General features: G+C 37.9%; 1 protein-coding gene across 1 annotated transcript in view; it reads right to left on the bottom strand.

Annotated features, from left to right (window-relative positions):
• GLT1D1 (glycosyltransferase 1 domain containing 1) overlaps window positions 1–19,788 on the bottom strand; it is a 47,580-nt gene extending 27,792 nt beyond the window's left edge. Inside the window, exons 1-6 of the mRNA XM_029961218.1 lie at window positions 19,784–19,788; window positions 12,756–12,904; window positions 9,796–9,901; window positions 5,381–5,432; window positions 1,992–2,028; window positions 902–958 (exon numbers count right to left, since the gene is read on the bottom strand). Of these exons, the coding sequence (XP_029817078.1) occupies window positions 902–958; window positions 1,992–2,028; window positions 5,381–5,432; window positions 9,796–9,901; window positions 12,756–12,904; window positions 19,784–19,788 (406 nt within the window). The remainder of the gene's footprint in view (window positions 1–901; window positions 959–1,991; window positions 2,029–5,380; window positions 5,433–9,795; window positions 9,902–12,755; window positions 12,905–19,783) is intronic.
• Between the last annotated feature and the right edge of the window lie 315 nt (window positions 19,789–20,103).

The raw sequence follows: 20,103 nt of genomic DNA, 5'->3' as shown, positions 1-20,103 counted from the left end.
AAACTGTCTCTAATATATTAGAAATTCACTTCAGGGGGAGCTTCCCCCTCCTCAATCTGTTGACTGCTCATTTAATCATAAAACGGTTGGACAAGAGATCAAATCAACACTAAGGCTGAGCTAGAAAGTGACAAATCATTTCACTTCAGAAAATTATTAATCTTAGTGGCACTGTGCTTGTGTGCTGTGATTTACTGAGAACAAAATACCCTCACACTGCTCAATTTAAAATTGACACTGGCTTTGACTAATGGCACCCAGTTACTGGTGTGATAATGCCATTGACTGGTGAGGATTCATTTGTAACAGAGGGAACAGCTGTACTATCAGAGATCAGAGTGATGAATATAATATTGAAACATTTTTACCACAGGAAAATGCCTATAAATTATTCTTTTGGGGGAAAGGCAGCTGAAGCAATTAAAGAATTGCCCAGATCAGGTGGTTTAAATTAGGACATGTGCTTTACACACCATTACTTTGGTGAGAACAGAGACAGGCTCTAGACCAAGACCAAATTATAAAACATCAACACACACTTCCCTTTTTCAGCAGTTTGTCACCTCACCCTCTCTTCTGCAAGTGGTATCCCCAGTTTCTATCCCACAGATAAAGCACCTCATGCTCAGGTATTGATGCTTTGGTTTAAGTTAACCTTTAAGGGACACTGACCCATATGTTGTGACCATTTTTGGTGCAGTTTAACCCTGGCCAGACCAGAAATTTGGAGGTAGTCTGGGCAGTTTACTGACCAGATTAATCCTGATTGATATTCTGCCATTTTTCATATGATTAAGTCCATTCTATTACAAAATTAGTTAAACTTTACATTCTAAGTTTCTGTCATCCTTGACACCTACTAAGAATAAATACAGTGGACACAGAAAAAAGTGAATTTTACCTGCACGTTCTAGAAATCTGTACCAGTCAAATGTTTCACTGGGGGTTGTCTTAATTCCTGTGTTACAAAAAAAGACAAGTCATATATTTGATGACCCCTGGGTGGCTGAACTGTGGTTCTTGAAGCCTTCAGGTCTAAGAAAACAGTATTTCTGTCAAGCACACTGAATTCCATACACAGCTGTTCCCATCCCGAGCTTTTCTCATCCCAACCTTGCCAGGTTGCCTGTACAATCCTTCCATGGGCATCAGACTGAAATTCAGCTGGAATTTTTGCACAATCACACAGTACATGAACTTCTTTAGCAACCCAACCATGCTAAATTTGGCCTTTTAAAATCTACATGTGAGACAACATCATCAGAGGGAGCACATTACTCCCAAACAGACACAGGGCAGGCTGAGACCCAAAGTCCTTAACATAAAAGATTTAATCTCTAGGTTAATTATTACCTCACAGGAGGCTTAAATACAGACTAAACATGGGCTAAATAGGCTTCACAATGAATTATTTCAACATTAGAGTTTTGAAAAGAATTTTCTTTTCTTTGAAAGTGAAATATGCAAAATGGAATGAATTTTGGAATCCACAGAGAGTTATTTTTAGATAAATAAAATTAGAAGCTGCAGCTTAAGTAATCACACCTAAAATACTGAGTTGACTGTTCCCTAGACTAATCACTGAATTAATACACTTTGGATTAGACATTTGTGGGGTGTCATTATGTGGGAAATTCAAAGCATTTAAAGGAATTTGGAGTTTCAGAGAATAATTATTCAGCATAAAAACTCCTGTAGACTTTGGAAATAGCTCAGTGTTACCTTAGGTGTCACCTAATTTTTCAATTCCTGCTGTAAGGCATCTGGGAAAGTTTTTTTTAAAAGCACTGAGTTGAAAATTTAGGCTGAGCCCCAAATACTGCCTGAATATCAACGGCAAAAAGCTCAACTCCAGAGGAGTCAGGACTTCAAACCCCACACCCACTTCAGCAAAATATTTCTGGGGCAAAGAAGGCAGACACATAAACATACAGGTACTAAACACGATTCCAATCCATTGAATGCCTTACTGAGCATTTCAAAACTCTCACCTTGAGTCTGGACATATATTTTCTTCCTCGCCTCTGGCTTTAAAGAGAAGGAGAAGAAAAGTAACTTTCACAGTTCAACATAAAATATCTGTTCAAACTTCAAAAGACCCGACTAGTATAACAAATACAGGTCAGTGTGATTTTCTTTTGACTGCCAAAACTCAAACCAGACTATTAGGAAGATACATTTATGTAAAATCAAAAGCTAAGTCAAGCAATGTAACTTATATTTACTATGAACATTTACAGAATCAATTTTGCAATTAACACAAGGACCGAGTTAGTACAAATATATATTTTTAGTTTATCCCTGTATCCTTTCTTATGATCATTATCCTGCTTATTGCATAGAAAATTGAAATACAGAATAAAACGATTTTCAACTAGTTGAAAATCAGCCCTAGTTCTCCTCAAAAAATATCAGTCTTGAAAGACTGGTTTTGAAAACACAGTCTTCATTTATCCACAATAAAATTTTTAAAGCTATCAGTTTCAGAAACTGCTGTCAAATATATGTAGACTTGCCTATACAGGAAAACTGGCAACTAGTAGTTATTGCAGAACATTCACAAACAGAAATTGCAAAATAAATTACTTTAAAATAGCTATAGTAAAAGAGGTAATTACTACACTTCCAAAGTCACTCCTGAAGTGTTACTCTGCTAGTTATTTAATTTAGGTGATTAAAGAAGCAATTTCCTATTTTAATATCTTTCTATAACTCCAACTGTGGATTCGTGGAATGTATTTTTTTAATGAAAACAGAATTAATTCAGAAACAAACTGCTAAGCAACCCATTCCTTGATCAGTCAGTTCAGAAAATAGGAAGCCACAGAAGCAATTTTTTTTAACTTGCAAACATTTTGGGTTTCCCCTGTCACTCCTATGAGACTCCCCTTCAGTCCCTACCCCGTCATAACAGTTACTGGAAATGAACTGGAAAAAGGAATTGAAAGAAAAGAGATCATTTAAAAAGTGAATAGTGACCAGCAAGAGGCTCACAGATGGGAAGGAGGTGGTTTCTGAGAATCAGAGTGAACTTTGTCACAAAAACTACATGAAAAATACACATGAAAATGAAATGGGGGGGAAAAAAACACTTCATGCTACAGTGGGAGATTGAGGATGTTCTATGGACTTCATCTGTCAGAACCTATGTTAGCTTTTGTGTTCAAAGGATTTAAAAATAATAAAAAGAGTTTAATACATTATTACATAATTGTAATTATTACTTAACATTAGACCTTCCCTCCCTTATGAATAAGTAACATTTTAAATTATATTGGATCTTCCAGTCATAAAAAGAAACCCCTTGCAAACAGCAAGCTGGAGGGCAATTTCAGAATTTAAATTTGCAGTGGGAGAGCTGAAATTCAGCACTTGGACCCAGCAAAATGGAAGGTGGGAAGAGCAGAGGGCAGCTGGAGCCAGCCTTGCCCCCACTGCTGGCACACTGCACAGCTCTGCCTCACACTCAGGTGGGTGAAGGCAGGCCTTTAGTTCCTTAAAACCACCAAGTTTCAAAAATAAGTTTAAGTTAAGCGTCTTGTTTCATGCTCTGCTGGACCCCAAATGGCTTATGGTGAGTAAATATAACCCTGCCAGGGCTTGGATGAGCAGGAAGAAAATAGCAGGAATGCTGGGTACCAGGGTGTAGAGATGCAGTCACACTTTACAGATCAATTTTCTGTTCTGTTCTTCAGTTTAAATGGTCTTGAGGAGGATGGAAAATGAAATTGGACGCTACTAAAACTGGCTTAGGTAATTCTCATGCACCAGTTTTATGCTGTTGAAATAAAACACTGACCATAAGCACAAGATCTTTTACAGTATCTCAGACTCACCTGGAGTACAGATTATTACGAATGCTGTACTTCATAATTAAAGGTAATTCATCCAATGTAACAGAAAAGAATTTGGTGGGAGATACAGCCCTTGAGCACAGTGCAACTGCTTACATGTTTGTAATTAAAATTCTTAATTGACTCTCTTAACTAGCAAGGCACACATTAGAGGAATAATGCAGTGTGAGTTAATATGGAAAAAGTGTTAATATTCCATGACCTAGGTATGGAAAAATGTATTCCTATTCTTCACTGCTTGAAAGGAAACATGTGGCCTTTGCTCTCACCCTTTACATGAAGATGCAGCTGGAACAGAAACTCAAACCCCCAGCATTTAAGATACAGGTCAGCAGGTGGGATTTCAGTTTAGGACTTGACAGACTTGCCTCCAAGTCCTTGTCTGCCTCAGACCTCCAAAACACTGAATGAGTCTCACAGGCCCAGAGCATAAAGGTGTTTGGGTAAAATCAAAGTTTGGTGCTAGAAACATCTGAGGTGCTGATTTTGAAAGGATTTCAAACTTCAGTTTTGTTTCTCCTTCTTACACCCTGTTACTTTTGTCCTTTTCTTGCTTAAGATCCATGACAGAAGCTGTGCCCTTTCACATTTACCCATCATGAAGTTCATTGCAGTAACTATTAAAATCAAGTTATATTTGTAATATAAAATACCAAACCCTATGTCTGCTCATGTATCCTTTTAATGCAGATAGATTTTAAAAATCAATTAATGCTGAAACACAGCATTATATATTTAATTGTTGTGCTGTGCAAGCTCCACCCTAAGTGATTATTTTGTAGGCAAAGGTGCATTAATGATTATATTATGATGCAAATTAGAACTGAAGGGATACCAAGCACTTAGTTTCTACTTCTTCAAGGATTTGTCTCAATTTTCTCCACTGGCAGCCTGCCATCAACTCAACCAGGTAAAGGTGGAAATGTTGACCATCTATTTTCAAACAAGAGCTAAATATAATCAGATAATAAATAATCAGATAATAATAAACAGATACTAAAAATAATCACACTGAATGTCTGAGGAGGACTTGCAGTGCAGCAGATGCAATGATGGGACCTACTAAAACACATCTTCAAATTCACCCCTGCAGTTCACCCACCTGAAGAAGTTCATTCTATTTCCAGGGTTGACAAAACAAGTATTTTCAAATTATTCTTCAAAATTCTATATTATAACTAATGCCGTCTAGAGGAATTTTGGCAACAGAAAGTTTATTAAATTATACCAAAAGAAGCAATATGGCATCAGGAGAAACTCAATAACAACAGTAATGATTAGTTCCAAATGTTACAGAGAAGCACTTGCTAAAATGCTCTATACTCTTTTCAAATAATAAACAGCTTTTAAATGCCAGATCTGTTTGACCTGTCGAAGCACATAAATATGAAATGCTTTCTCTGAAAGGAAAAACAGGAATAGCAAATATGAAGATTACTGCAATTCTTTAGCATTATTTAGAAAACATTTTAGCAGAATGCATAGCTGCTGATACCCTAAGCATTACCATCATCATGTAAACATACCCACTCTGCTGCTGCCAGTTCCTTCATTTCCACTGTGAAAGCCACTGCAAACCTAGTTAAATGGAAAAAAATAGTTGGGATCATCTGCTTAAAGTGTTTAAACAAAAAAACAGAAAAGTACTTCAGAAAAAAATCTTTATAAGAACAAAGATCAGAGGCTTATAAACATTATCATAGATGGAAAGACAGAAAGCAGGCTTTGAATTTGTTTCAGCAGAAAATAGTGGTTAAACAAATGGCTCTTCAGGCTTTACAGCTCAGAGCTCTTGGGAAGGTAAAGTGAGGTTTCCTCAAAGTAAGAGAAAACCCAAATAATGGGGACATCCCCCAGATTATCTAGTTTAATACATGGAGTACAGAGCTGCAGAAGGAAGTTGGCATTTCCTGTTCCTACATCACTGCAGGTGCAGGAACCCTCTTCACAACCAGAACACAAAATAAGGAGGGAGCCAAACTGCAGCTTGTTTCAAACTGGTGTTGGACAATACCCAGGGCCAACTCACTGCAGCTGACTTTAATTCAAATGAGCAGAGGGATTTTTTTAAACCCTTCCCCAATGTTCTCTCCTTATTTCTAAGTAGTCAAAGCTGTCAATGAGTAACAAACTTAGGTGTCTTTGAGAAATGTGTGCAGTGGGCTATCATTCCACATAAGAGGAGTTCTGTCAGAGAACGTTTAAGAGCAGCATTGATGGGAACACTTTTCATTATTAGGTGTCTCATTGCAGCCAACAGAAGGCTGATTTCTAAGCATACCAGATAAACAAGTTATCCCAGTTATTACTGGGACCCTGTTGTAATGCCAACAAGTCGAAGGAGATATTTGAATGGAGTCAGAGTCAATAAAGAATCCCTGTTCAGAAGAGATCTTAAGATCATGCTGGGCTTTAATGTAGCTTTTAAGTTGCAATGAAACATAAACACATGCTTTGAATGTTCTTAAATGGAACTTTAGTGTTGACTGGACCCACAAATGGGGCCATTTCTGAAGATTATCAGTCCTGTGGGACAGAATGTTTGAATGCCTCCTTCATATGAGAAACTGTGTGTCTGCTTAGCAAAATTCCTGTTTTTAATTACTTGTATAGATGTTGAATATAAAACAGAGGTCATCACATATTGAACTTATGACTCAGCATTTCTTTTTCATGTAATTTATGAATGTTTCTGTCCTGAGCCAACACCTCAATGGTTAGAAATAAAGCACAACACAAAGTCCCAACCAGAACAGTGCTTTTCCATTGGAGATGTTATATTATAATCTGAGGACATGAAATCACAGTCATTCATTAGATGTCACATAAATGCTGAACTATAACTCCTACTTTTGTTTGTCAAGACAAACCTTCTTCCCATACTTTCTTTTTGCAGTATCTGCTTTATGATACTACAATGAATTTCTCATATGCAACTTGACAGCTTTAAGGTTATTAAAGCCTTTGCAAATGCTTGTTTTGTCAAGTTGCACGTGCTCCCTTCCCAGATTTTGCAATTATACTTTCAATACATCACATTAACAAGCATAAAAAGATGTTGCTCCTAAGTCTACAAAACACTGTTCAATAGAAAAAATACCCTAGAGGGGTACAACCACCATTTAGAGGAATTTGATTAAAAATGAAACACTCATAAAGCTAGACAGTATTCAATACTTTGTTTTATGGAATGTGGTGGTGTATTGTACTGGACAAGTAATCTACAATTCATGATACTTTCTGCTTAGAACCCTGCAATCAATAAAGAAAGAAAAAAATCAATGTTTCTTTTAATAACTATGCAATGAATAATACCAGTGATGAGACTGGAGAAGAGACACATTTAGAATAACTTCTAGAAAACTGAATTACTTTTTCTATAGCAGAGAAAATATTGTAAACTGCATAACGATGCAGTAATATATTTTGAAACATCATAGGAAATTCAAGATATTAGCATACTGCAGGTTCCTAACTTAATTATCATTAAAAAACCTTCAGTAAAGCACAGTTTTTCCATAAGCTGTATTAGCTGTATTTGTGACAGACAGTATTTTAAATACAGAACTGGATCAAATGGACACGCTCAGAGACTCTGGTTTTATACATTTTTCATTTTGTGCAGTGCTGAAATTTAGTTGACACATTAGATATCTTTCTCTGTTCCTTCAGACCTGTTTAAAGATTAACTTCTGATTGACTGATAACAAAAGTAAACAAGTATATAAATTTCCCTTGAACAGGACCTTAAGTTGCTTTCAACTGCAAGTCACGCTAAGTAAGAACATGCCCTAATGATTTTTCCATGAGTGTGATTAAGTGCTGTCTTTAAAAGTCTGTTTACTTACCACATTTTATAGGGCACTACAGACAGAACAGCACATCCATGCCAGCGTTAAGTGAGCTAATAACAGCCAGAACATAGAGTGGTATTAGCAAAGATAAAATGAGGAGATGAAAGCCTGCTGCAGGTTCTGCCTGAACCCAAATCCACCCTGAACTCAACTGCTGCAGCTCTCTGTGTTAGCTCGAGTACTGTGCTGAATAAACGGGGAGTACCCTCGTCTGTTCAGCCAGGTGTTTAAGCTCTCTTTGGGAAAGTGTGCCAGCAGTACCACTGGGTATGATAAGACATCCAGAGGCTTCAATTTTATCTCACCTTGTGCAACTCAAGTGCCATCAAACACACGCCCTTCTCGCTTCCTTCCACAGGGTGACTTTTCTTATTAAAAGGGTGGAAAAATAACCCAGGAAACAAAAAGCCAATTTGATGTCATCTAGTGAGCTAAACCTGCTCAGAAAGCAGCCCAGTCCTGGCACAGGGAAGAGTGGATCACACAGCCACAAGCAAGAGAAAGGAGGAGGAGAGGAAGACAGGGAGCAGCAGAGTCACCTCTGCCATCAGTGAGCTACTGCTCTGGCTACACATGCAGTGACAACCTCAACCTGCATCTTAATAACACTTAAGCTAACTATTGAAGGAAGCTTTACATACATTAAATGCTTTAGTTTCCAAGAAGAAAAGGGCTTACTCGCCCACCATGGGCATGATCAAACACTGCTGAAGCCAACAGACCTCTAGATCAAGCAGAAGGAAACTTCTTTTCTGGGGATGTTGAAACAATGACAAATGCTTGAAAGCCTTTTTAGTTTTTAGACCTTTCCTCTGATTTCTCATCACTTCCAGAACTACATTTCGTGACTACAGTGACATGTCACTAGAACTTTTTCAGATTTAAAACACCCTGAAAATATTCCCTTGTCAATTCACCTAAAAATTGAGAGAACTTGCTTAAAGTATCCAGGGAAAGGATGGCATTAGCAGGGGTAAAAAAAGAACAAAAGCTCCTTATACTTGAGTGATCCCCTTTTCAATCAAGCTCTGTCAATAAGCTAAGTGTGAGGGAGGGCTCTGAGAACAGGTTTGATTCTGTGATGCAACAGCACAATGCCAGTTATTTTTAGTTGTCACCTCACTTAAGTCAAACTGCTGAGAACTCTGGTCTGTATGTGCAGACAGCACTTAATGCCTAATATATGTTAGTTTAGTTCCAATATAGAATATTTTATATGTTTGAATATATGTAACTTAACCCAGAATTTACTAAGAAACAGATGTTTTTAAAAAAAGCAACTTGGAGCAGCATTCAGCACTTCTGGAAACAGGGTCCAACCTTGTTTAGGCTCCTGATATTACTACAGTAAGAATTAATGAGAATATTCTTACCTCCATCACTAGCAAGTGTTTATTATTTAAAAAATCATACCTCTACCACTAATTCACCATTAAGCACCTCCACTACTAAAACTTCACTATTTAGATACCAAATATGAGTTATGTCATGGCCAGAATAGTTCTGTCCAAATGGGAACTGTATGGATATTGTTGGAGATACTTAGATGTGTATTTTTTTAAGGAGTCTACCCATAGGGTAGATTATTTTACAGAGCAATGTGCTGCCAAATCCCAGGTTGAGTATTCTTGCTCCTATTCATCTCATTTCCTTCACCTGCCTCAGAATTTTATATCCTCATCACACACATAGTTCTATTATTCTAGACAACAGTTATGATTCAGTACACAAAGCAGAGGATTAGTTAGCCCAGATTTCATTAGCTTTTAATGGGATTTCAGTCTTTTTGAAAATTTACAACCCAAGAGATCAAGTTTTAGCCCTACTTCTGCCAAGTCTTCCATGGACAAATATGATGAAAGGATTAAATGATAGACTACACACAGACTGTATTTCATGAAGAAACTGTTCTACTTTGATCACTGAATCATAATATGTAGAGATCATAGGGATTTCAAGCAGTCTAGCCTTTGTCTGCTGGCCTACACATCTCCCAGTGATTCCAAGCACTCAGGGAACACTTCCTAAAAGGTCTGCCACTACAAAAATGTAGTTTCCTTTCCTCAGTCTTCCACACATGCTCTTACCTGGCTTCCTCTAGCACTGCTCCCATTACCCGATGTTTCTCTTCACTTTTGACGTCTTCATTTACATCTGTCCCACCAAAGATGATTCCAAAAGGAATTCTGCTCCCTGCAAAGCAATGACTACAATGAGAAGCTGGCCCACGTGTCAAGGTAATGAGTAGGAGTGGATAGTAAGAGTGCAAAAGTACATTAATAATATTGTACCATGTATTTAAGCAAAACTGTTTGAAAAGGAAACCTGGAGAAACTTGAATTTTTATGGGTTTGGCACTGAAACCCCCCCATACAATATCTATGCACTTTCACAGTCTGTTGTATAGCTATGAGATTTTATTTCCCTTTTCCATGCTTATTAAAAGCAATCAATTAGATTCTAAACTTAGCAGCCTACCAAACAGCATATATATTTCAAATGTTATTCACATGTTAAAAAGATGTAGGATTGCAAAGTTTGGTCCCAGGTATCCAGTCCCAGCCACTGTGCCCTCAAGCATACCAATACTGTGGTCTGGGTAACTCTCCTTGGAAAGTTGGTTACCGAAATTATTATTATTTTTTTAAATATTGACTTCTTAAGCTGATTTTACTGCTACAAGAGGTAGAGATGGAGCCACACCATTGGAAAATGCCACCAAATTAAACAAGGCACCATATTGTGAACCTGTAACAAAACCACTGTCCCAAAGAGATGGATCTGTGTTTATAATTGGTACCAAGACCTCCTGTGATCACCCAATTTGTGGAGGTTGTTTTAGGAAGCCTCACAGTGCTCAGAACACTACAAGTAGAGGAAGGTGTGTCTGCCTGTGGCAGTCTGTGCACAAGACTGTATCAACACTCAAACCTTAGAGCATCAACAAAATCATATATATCCCAGTGGTGTCTGCATTTGGTAAAGCCTAGTTTTGACACATGGCATCAGAATAAATTAATCTGTACTGACACCCCACTCTGGGTATCAAGAAAGGCAGAAAATGTCCTTTGCTTTCTCTCATTTGCTGTCACTGGACCAAGAAGAGGTTCCTGTGCTGAGGGAGGTTCTTCCTTTTGAGACATGACCAACCTTCAATGTTCATGGCTGCAAAAACTCTTGGTGACAGGTCCTATAAACACCCACAGTTCCTTAGGGGTGTGGGGGTGGTTAATTCAGGGAACTCTCCTGATTAAAATCCATGGTTAAAAACAAGCAAATAAGGAAATCTTCCAAAAAAAAGGAAACAAAATAAATATGCTGATGAAGATTGAAAGTGTAGTCTATGTTTCACATTTATATTTGAAAATTAAGTGAGCTGTAAGATGAGGATTTATTAGCATTGCTAATTTCCTCATTACTAAATGAAACAACAAACATAACAAATGAAAGACTAATTACCATTCTGGCTACTTAGAGAATTTCCTTGGCATTTTTAGATATTGTACTCTAATGTTTGCAGGTGAAGAGAATTAATGTGCACTATCAAAGCCCCACAGCACTAATCTTCAAGAGGCTGAATTTCTGTAATATAATATAAAATATGTATTACCTTTCTAATAAATTTAAAAAGCAAATAATTACTATGTCATCTATTACATGTGTTGATCATACATCCCCACTCATTTAAACAAAGTTTCCAGGATGAGGCCCAAAAGATTGGTAGTGTGGCAGCAGTGGTAGTATGACTAAATTTCTAAATGTTACAGGAACCAGGAGTGGCCCCTGAATCACTTTTTTTCCTCCATAACTTTTACATTTTGACCATGATCATCCCAGCACCCTTACTACTTACTGTCTTGCCTTTCACGGGTTTCTGGTTTATTTTTCTCACAGTTACTGCAGATGCTTTTGGGAACAGTGTGACTGATTTATTTAAATTACTGAGTTTTTGTAAATCATTTGAGTACTGGGCTTTGCAGGTCACTTGGGATTTTGAAAGGCAAACAGCAACAGCATTCAGGTACTGCTATGCAAGTCAAACTCCAATACACTTTTGCAATAAACATTTAAAATTCAACCTTATTTTTTGTTCCTTAGCAAAAGAAAGGAAAAAAAATAGGAAGTTCTCAGACTTTCCATAAGCCTCTTCCAAAATAATTCTAGGTCTTGTCAAAAATCTCTTTATTCCAGTAAGAGAACTCTTAATACATATGTTAGCAGAGATCATCTTGGATTGTAGGGTCCCATCTGAAATCAGAGCTCCATTGTAACAAAAGAAACAGAAACATGCCAGACATGATAATTCAGGCTTTCTGAAAACCCACCAGCACAAACTGCAGGGGCACTTCTGGAGGGTGAAAACTAACAACAGAACTTGCACTGAGATCTGATGAAAGTATGAAATTATGAGCCTTTATTCAAGTGAATAGATTGATATAATACAAAGGTGATCTCAGAAATTGATACACATTTGCAATTTCAGTAGGTGACAGTGTGTAATTTTGAAAGCTGGTGTTTCTAGTGTATCATTAATGGCAGGCTAAATTTGGTTGTAGGTGGCCAGACAGAAACTTTTGTTATTTGTCTGATAACATTTTGACTCCCATGGGTTGGCTGACAGGGACAATACTGCAAAGTTAAAACCCTGACTCACTTTTGAGCAGAAAAATCAAATTAGCCTCTCTGCTTTCTTCCATTTGACCTCAGCTATACTTAGCCAAGCCACTGTCCTCTGAAAGAACACACTTGCTGAGAGTATCCTAATGTTAATATAACACTCTTATCTTGGTGTAGTTAAAGCACTTAATTACGAAATGCATTATGTGCTTTTAAAGTACATCTATTTAGTTCTCTCCTCTCTGGATCAGATCTCCCACAGAGAAAGATGTTCAGCATTTCTGAACATTTGCTGAAGTGGATAAACAGAATAACGACATTGTGTGTGGGTTTATACATTTACAGCCACTTATAAATGTTCCTATTCATTCTCTTCTCCTGCAGTACTTTTTTAAGAGGCATTTTTATTGGAAAATAGAAAGAGGATTACCTTGCAGAAGTCTGCCTCCTTTATAAAGATGAATGGCCAGGGCTGCATCAAACTTGTCTGTGGAGGTGAGATCGGCAATTTCAGCTGGACTTTCATACAGGAAAGCATTTTTAAGAACACAGATATGACCTGCAGCATGTAGATGACTCCTTCATTATTGGAACAAAGAGAAAAAGAATAAAAATTATACTTAGCAATGTTGTAGGCATGGCAGTATATCAAGTAAGCTTAATCAAAACCTTTCTCCTTAATAATTTTTGCTCTGACATTCAACTTCATGCTAGGTTTGTTCAAGCAATGATGGAGCAATTTAAAAAGTTGTTTATTTTTTTCCTGGAAAGTGTTTCTTACCTTCACCATTGTAAAGCCTTAGGCACACTTCCAAGCAACATAATTTGCATCCATTTCAAGGCCAAAGCCCCATCAACATAACCTTTGAAAATCAGCAGAAATTAAGTATGACCAGGATCTTTCCTGATTGAGCTTCAACTTATTATGTTGAAAAGTCTCCTTTTGAATTGAGTGTTAGACCTTGTTCTTAGAGATTATCAGATCCTTGTTCTGGAGAGAGGCCACCAAGTGAAGAAAGCACAAATACATCCAGCTAATCAATGCTACTAAAACTACAGAACATCCAAAAAAAAAAAAAATGAATACATGAAGAAAACCAGAGAGCTGAATTGTATTCCCTCTCTGTTTGATTGTGGGTTTAATTGCTTCTTGTCTTCTCTCACCCATTTGTAAAACAAATGGATAATTGAAGTATAAGCAAAAAACTACACAAAAGTAATTACACAAACACCTTCACAGCCTGTTTGAAAAATCTCAGTTGCTAAAAAGAAAAAAAAAACAACCAATCCAAACCAACAACAAAACCCCCTCAGTGTCAGCTTACACATTCATCTTTATATACAATGGTTCTTCATAGTAAAACGTTGATTCAAAGACTGCCAAAGACAAGAACCTGATTGATTACAGACAGCTTTATTCCTCCCACTGAAACCACAATCAGTTATCAATGTTTCCAAGGACATCAGCCAAAAAACATACAGGAGAAAATCCATGTTTTGATAGAAACTAGCACACTGCCTCTCCTGACATGCAGTGTTTCCACTTTCTACATTATAAAAAGACCACAAGAATGTTTTCTGCCCATCACATATTATTCCAGTTGATTTATTTCTCGTCGTGTATTTATCGTTCTGGCATTAAAATCCTGCAAACTCAACGGCTTCCTGGATAATGGGGCTCTTTCCTTTCCTGATTATTTCATATCCTCCCAAGGAATGTAATTTTCTGTCCTGCACAAGTTAGTCATTACTGCAGAAATTGGTGCTAAAAATGCTGTAAAATGTCTTGAGGCCTTGGAAGGAATGTATTAGCACTACATCAGACAGAGCTCCACTGGCACAACATATGGTGCTGTATTTCTTCCTTATCCTAAAAAAGAAACTCCTTTTACTTTTAACTTGGCTGTTTGAAGCGAGACCAATAAATTCTAATAAGTACTAATAAATAATAAAATGCAGCCAGATTGTAAACTCCTTATTTACACTGTCGAGCAATTATTTCCATCAGCTGTCCCACGAACTGGCTCCGAGTACCTGCTTCCCTTTGGAAAGAGGCTCTCAATTTATATCTAAATAATGATGCCCAAATCTCACAGCTGTGGAAAGAAAATCTCTCGGGCAAATACTCGGGATGCTCGTGTGTGCATTCCATAATTTCACAGGTGCTCATTAACCAGTCTAAAAGGATTTTTTCCCACCAGTATTGCAATTACCATAAATCACTATCATGTACAAGCAATATGTTTGCATATTACAATTAATTTGAAAATAACTCCCTCAGGACATCAGGAATGAAGAAACTCAGCTAGGATTTTCAATTGAAAGTGTCTTTTTGTTGTTTGTTTTTTTTTTTTTTAAATATATTAGGAATGAATACTTTTCCTCTACAATTTCCACAGCTTCAAATCTCACAGTGGAATAACAGTTGTTTCTGCAGTAAATAGAGAGGGAGTCCCTTGAATGTTCCAAGGCTCAGAAATTGTGGATTACCTCTATTACTTCACTTTCTTTTTTTTTTTTTTACACATTTTTATTCTACTCAGGAGCACGTAAAGAATTTGCATACATCTTATGAAGGAAAAATTACCAAATTATTCCCAGAATAATTCAAACTCCCAGATTTAAAGAGGCCTTAATCCCATAAAGATTCCATTGAGCTCAGTATCATTAGTCACAAGCTTCAAATTATGCATATATGGAAATATATATGTGTAGAAGCAGAGTTATTGGCTACTATTTAAGTACCGAAATTTAGCCATATTTTCATATTTTCTAAACTACTTTTCATCTTTACAACCAAAAAAGCAGATTATGGTTTTCACACATATGCTCTTATCAAGGAACATGATAAGAGGGTGCTGCACAGTTATTGCAGGAGATTTTTTTTTTTTGAAGACTGATCTGTCTATGAAGTCACAGATGTCCCTGAATGAAGCCAAGACAGAAGAGATACATTACCCATATCTTCTCTCCTCCTGGCAACTGTGTATTCACATTATTTTGCCACTCCATAAACTTTCTGAATGAAAAATAAAAATGAACACATCTCCTGCTGTCTGGGAATCAAAGACAGCACTGGAAATGCTAAATCACAAGGCTACATTTTCTATCACAATTTTTTATGCAGTAGATAAATTTCCAAGTAAGTGTCTTAACAAACAGTGATTATTGCTTGGATCCAGAATTTGCCTTGCTTTGCCATATTTTTCCCTTCTGCTGAAAATCTCATGGAATCCAATGCCATGACCTGGGGAGAATAATATTTCTAAAATGGATTTGGGCTGTCAGATTCCAGCTTTTGGGTGTTTTTGTAGGAAGAAACTCTCAGGGAAAACTTTAGGCATTCAGTAAGTGTGAAAGATCATTTATCAAAGTCCATTACATTGGCCACTGCTTACACTGTGATATTTATACACATCTGAATATTGGACAAAATATTTTTCCAGTCCCGCTTATTTTAGTATTCAGGAAATAATTTTGTTGTTGTTGTTGTTGTATTTTTTATACTCTTTGGAAATCATGAAGCTTATAAGTGAAATTTGTGTCTTCTCCATATCTGTATGCAGAGAGAGATTGCTACAAAGGTACAACCATTTTCAGACATGTTTTCACTTCATTTAAGATTTCTATAGAAAAACATTTTTCTCTAACACAACTATGAAATACCAAATGATGTTTTACACTGTTTCATTTTTTATTTCCTACAGTATTGATCACTACTTCTCACTTTTCCTAGCCAGCAGTCTTCCCTCCTTCAACAGGTTTTCACAGAAGGAAACAGTTTTATAGCTCCAAACACATCTTGGTTGAGGTTAAAGCACAGCAAGTTAAAAGTATGATTACTTTTAAAATATTATGGTTGTGAAACTTGCTATATTTTCTGTGATGTCTTCCTTTTAGAAACATTTACGTTCTAAATTTCCACTGATGTTTCAATGGAGTTACTTGCAGAAAAGAATGTTTGATTTCCAAAAAGTTCCTGGTAGGTAGACACACTGACACTTCTTGAATGGCACAAAATAGGCTTCATCCAAAAATATTAATTATCTCTTTCCCTTGGCTGTCTGTTCTGTAAAGCAGTTGTGTATCAACTACTGTTAAATGTATATGGCCCAATTTAAAGCCTATTAAGTGAGCAGAGCCATTCCACTGCCTCTTCTGAAACTCAGCCAGACCTGAGGGCTCACAATTCCCACTGAAGCTGGTCAAATTACAGGAGTTGAAACCCTGCCTGATCCTCTCTGTTTTCTTTGTAATTTTTCTTTTCATACTTGTTAAAGCAACGTGTTCTTAATTTTATTTCTCTCTCAAGCTTCTCCTTTAAACAGCATAGACAAATCATGTTGGCATGAATGGAGTATGAATAAAATTCACTGTGAGTTAGATCAGAAAGTTAAAAAGTGAGGGAAGATGGGGAGCAAATCCTTCTGTCTCTGTGTTCTGAAGTAACGGAGCTTTGGAAGGACAAAATAACTCTGCAAAGTTTAATGCTGTCTTATAAGTAGGTCCTGCCACTCAAACAATTTTGGGAAGCAGCAACAACGTAGGTCATGTAAACGATTGCATCTCAGTCCCAAAGGTGGAGGATGAGCAGCATCCTGCTCTGGGAATGGCCACACAAAGAGCACCAGGAATCTCCCAGCACCTGCATCAACCAGGGAGGAAAAAGAGCCCTTCTGACCTGCCATGAAGAGAAGAGGATCCCCTGCTGTACCAGTGCTCTCCTGTAGGATTGGAACGGTGCCAGACAGGGTGGGACTGAATGGAAGAAACATTTGGGCTCAGAATTACTCCAGTAAATGTCTAAGCTAAAAAAAACAATTGTAAAGAGGAATGATAAGCAGCATTGAATTTGTGTGTTTAATTCTCCTGCAGTTGATTACCTGAAGATTTAGAGAATGGCTATCTCAACTGGCCATTTAATGAGAATCACAAGTTCTCCCTCTCCAAAGGATATTTACATATTGACAAAATACTTCATCTAAATCTTTCTAATTAACCAATTAATTCAAGATATCTATTCCTCCTTACTAAGTAATAAAAGAAGAACAGAACATTTCAAGGGGAAGAGAAGATTAATTTCTTTTCTTTCCTGACACCCTCTTTGATCTCTTTTCTAAGGCTGAAGAATGGCAGCCTATGCAAAGACTTTTACTTGGTGGCGTATCTTCTACTCATTGCTCATATTTTTAAAGGTGATTAAAGATGATACCACAGTAATATGAATAAGACCCACAGCACATACATTATACCACTTGTTTTAGCAAGTTGATTTCTAGCCAAATTAGATTCTGGTACCTTTATCACCAGTTACTTGAGACTCAGGAAATGAGTATCTTATTTATGAAAAGATGAGGCAGTTATGGGAACAGCTGTAATATCACAAACATAGGATATGCAGTGTTATTAAGCCATAAAATTCATCTGGCAAGTGTCCAACCCGGAGACAATGTCACTGTTTCATTTACACTCAAACAAAAGTTACCATGGTCCAATATGACAAAAAAGAATGAACAAATAAATTCATAAGCATGTATGCAGATACAACTGAGGCCAAATGTTTACTGGGTACACATGCATTTTATGTGCATTAACATATGTATTACAAAGTTTACCACGTGGCCACAACCTCGGGTGTGGCAGATTAGTGTGAGAAGTGTCATGCCCAAGCCTTTGGCCATACATGTAGATTTATTCATTTTATAATGGCATGAAGTCTTAAGAAAACCAATACTAAATGGAAGTATCTGCACAGGATGGTTTTAGAGATAGCTGTCACCTGACTAGCCTTTTAGTGAGGATGATGGACTTAATTGATAGCTAATACTCCATTTTTTCCCCTGATCAGAGGTTTTTTTTTTCCCCTGAACAGGCTCATTTATATTATTACTATAAATAACAGTTATGGTAGGTTATGATAGGAACTGAACATGACATTACTCACTCTCAAGCACTATTCCTGTTAGAATCCTTTATCCAGCTTTATCGTGAACATGAATTAAATTAATCTTTCACTCATTTTCTTCCCACTTCAAGGTCTCTGCGCATGAGAAAGCAGCATCCACTTTGTGTAAGGTATTCCTACACTTTGTGTAAGGTACTCCTGGGAAGCAACAGGATCAACAATCGATGTACCCTACACAGGTCACTGCAGATGTGTCCATACAGCTGCAAATGACTGCATTAGTACAGTAATATGGTAAACCATCTGTCAGCAGAGCTGCTGTAGCTCACCAAATCTATACCCTTTCCTACTAAAACACATTCTTTTAGTCCACCATCACAAGTCACAGCTGGAGAAGGCTACCAAAATTGCTGTTTGCCATGACTCACCTAAAGGCACCTTGCCAAGCCACTGTACCTTGACACAGGATGCTCACATATTCACAATTATGTAATTAAAAGACAGTTTGGTGGATGTTTGTTTGTCTGCTTTATTCAGACTTATTTTAACCAGAAATAATGCAAAACCTGCTTTCCACTAGATTAGCTCTGAATGGCTCCACAGTCTAAATGTTTGTCTGACTTTCTTCAAAATTGAATTGGAAGAAGTGGGTAAGTGAATATTTAATTTGTAAAGGTAGAATAAATAATCTTATTGAGGAAGAATGAGCACTGGCATCCTAAAGAATAACTAGTTTTGCATTATCCAGTGAGAGCAAAGGAAATGAGAATACCACAGAAACCACCACACAGGAACTGTGCTGACACATACAGGTATAAAAATGTGTGTTATAAACATAAGAATGAATTTTGTTTAATCTCAACATTTTATTAACAATTATTGTTTTAAAATACCAAAAACTTCAGCTTTCTCTGGTCTTTATGCTCCATTTTCTTATATCTTCAACATCTGAGTGACTGGCAGGAGGCAGGTCTGTTCTACCACTACCTTATACAATCCTGCACAAATCCAAGACCGAACTTGGGGTGACACAACCAGTGTGAAAACTTAATGTCAGAGGACTATTTCCATGCATAACATTCCACATGTGATAATACACGGATCAAGGTCAGGGAAAACTAGCAATAGCAGAAGGCTATCCCAAGGGATTCATGCTAAGCAAAACAACTAAACTGCAGATGAGTTTTAGATAAGATGCAACCAAATCCTTATCTCAGGCCTCAAGAGGTCAAAACCATTGGGAAATTTATTTCTTTTTAAGGCGACTTTTTTTTTTTTTTTTAAAACAAAGCTCACACGCATAGCAACGCTGTCAGCCACATCCTTTTCCCACGTCACAGAAGGAGTTAAATGGGGGCATTAAGGATATCCATGGGGCTCTGTCACAGCGCTGCAGCCCCGTGTCCGTCACCCCCCGAGAGCCGCGTGTCGAATCCCCAGGATTGCCAGGGCAGCAACAGGAGCGGCTCCTGCACAGATGCTGCTCCGGGATGGCTCCTGTACAGACACTCACTGCCGAGCTCCCCGCTGCCCTTCGCACTGTCTCATCTCACCTCATCCCGAGCATTTCCCAGTGCGGCCATCCTCGGGAAACCCACTGACCGACACGGGCTGGGCGGGGGCTGCGAGGGGCGGCCGGCGAGGGGACCGGGGTGACACCGCGAGTGCCGCAGCCCCTCCGCCAGCAACCGGCCCCGAGCGGAGCGGCTTATTCACGGGGTTTGCGGGAACCCCTCGGCTCCGCGGTGCTAACACAGCCCCGCTCCCAGTGGCACAGGGGACACGGTGATAACACAGCCCCGCTCCCCATGGCACAGGGGACACGGTGCTAACACAGCCCCGCTCCCCATGGCACAGGGGACACGGTGCTAAC

Source organism: Manacus vitellinus, unplaced genomic scaffold (assembly GCF_001715985.3).
Source record: "Manacus vitellinus isolate BGI_N305 unplaced genomic scaffold, ASM171598v3 scaffold_31_pilon, whole genome shotgun sequence".
Lineage (NCBI taxonomy): Eukaryota > Metazoa > Chordata > Aves > Passeriformes > Pipridae > Manacus > Manacus vitellinus.
Note: the sequence above shows the minus strand (reverse complement) of the source record. Positions and strands in the feature narration are given on the sequence as shown.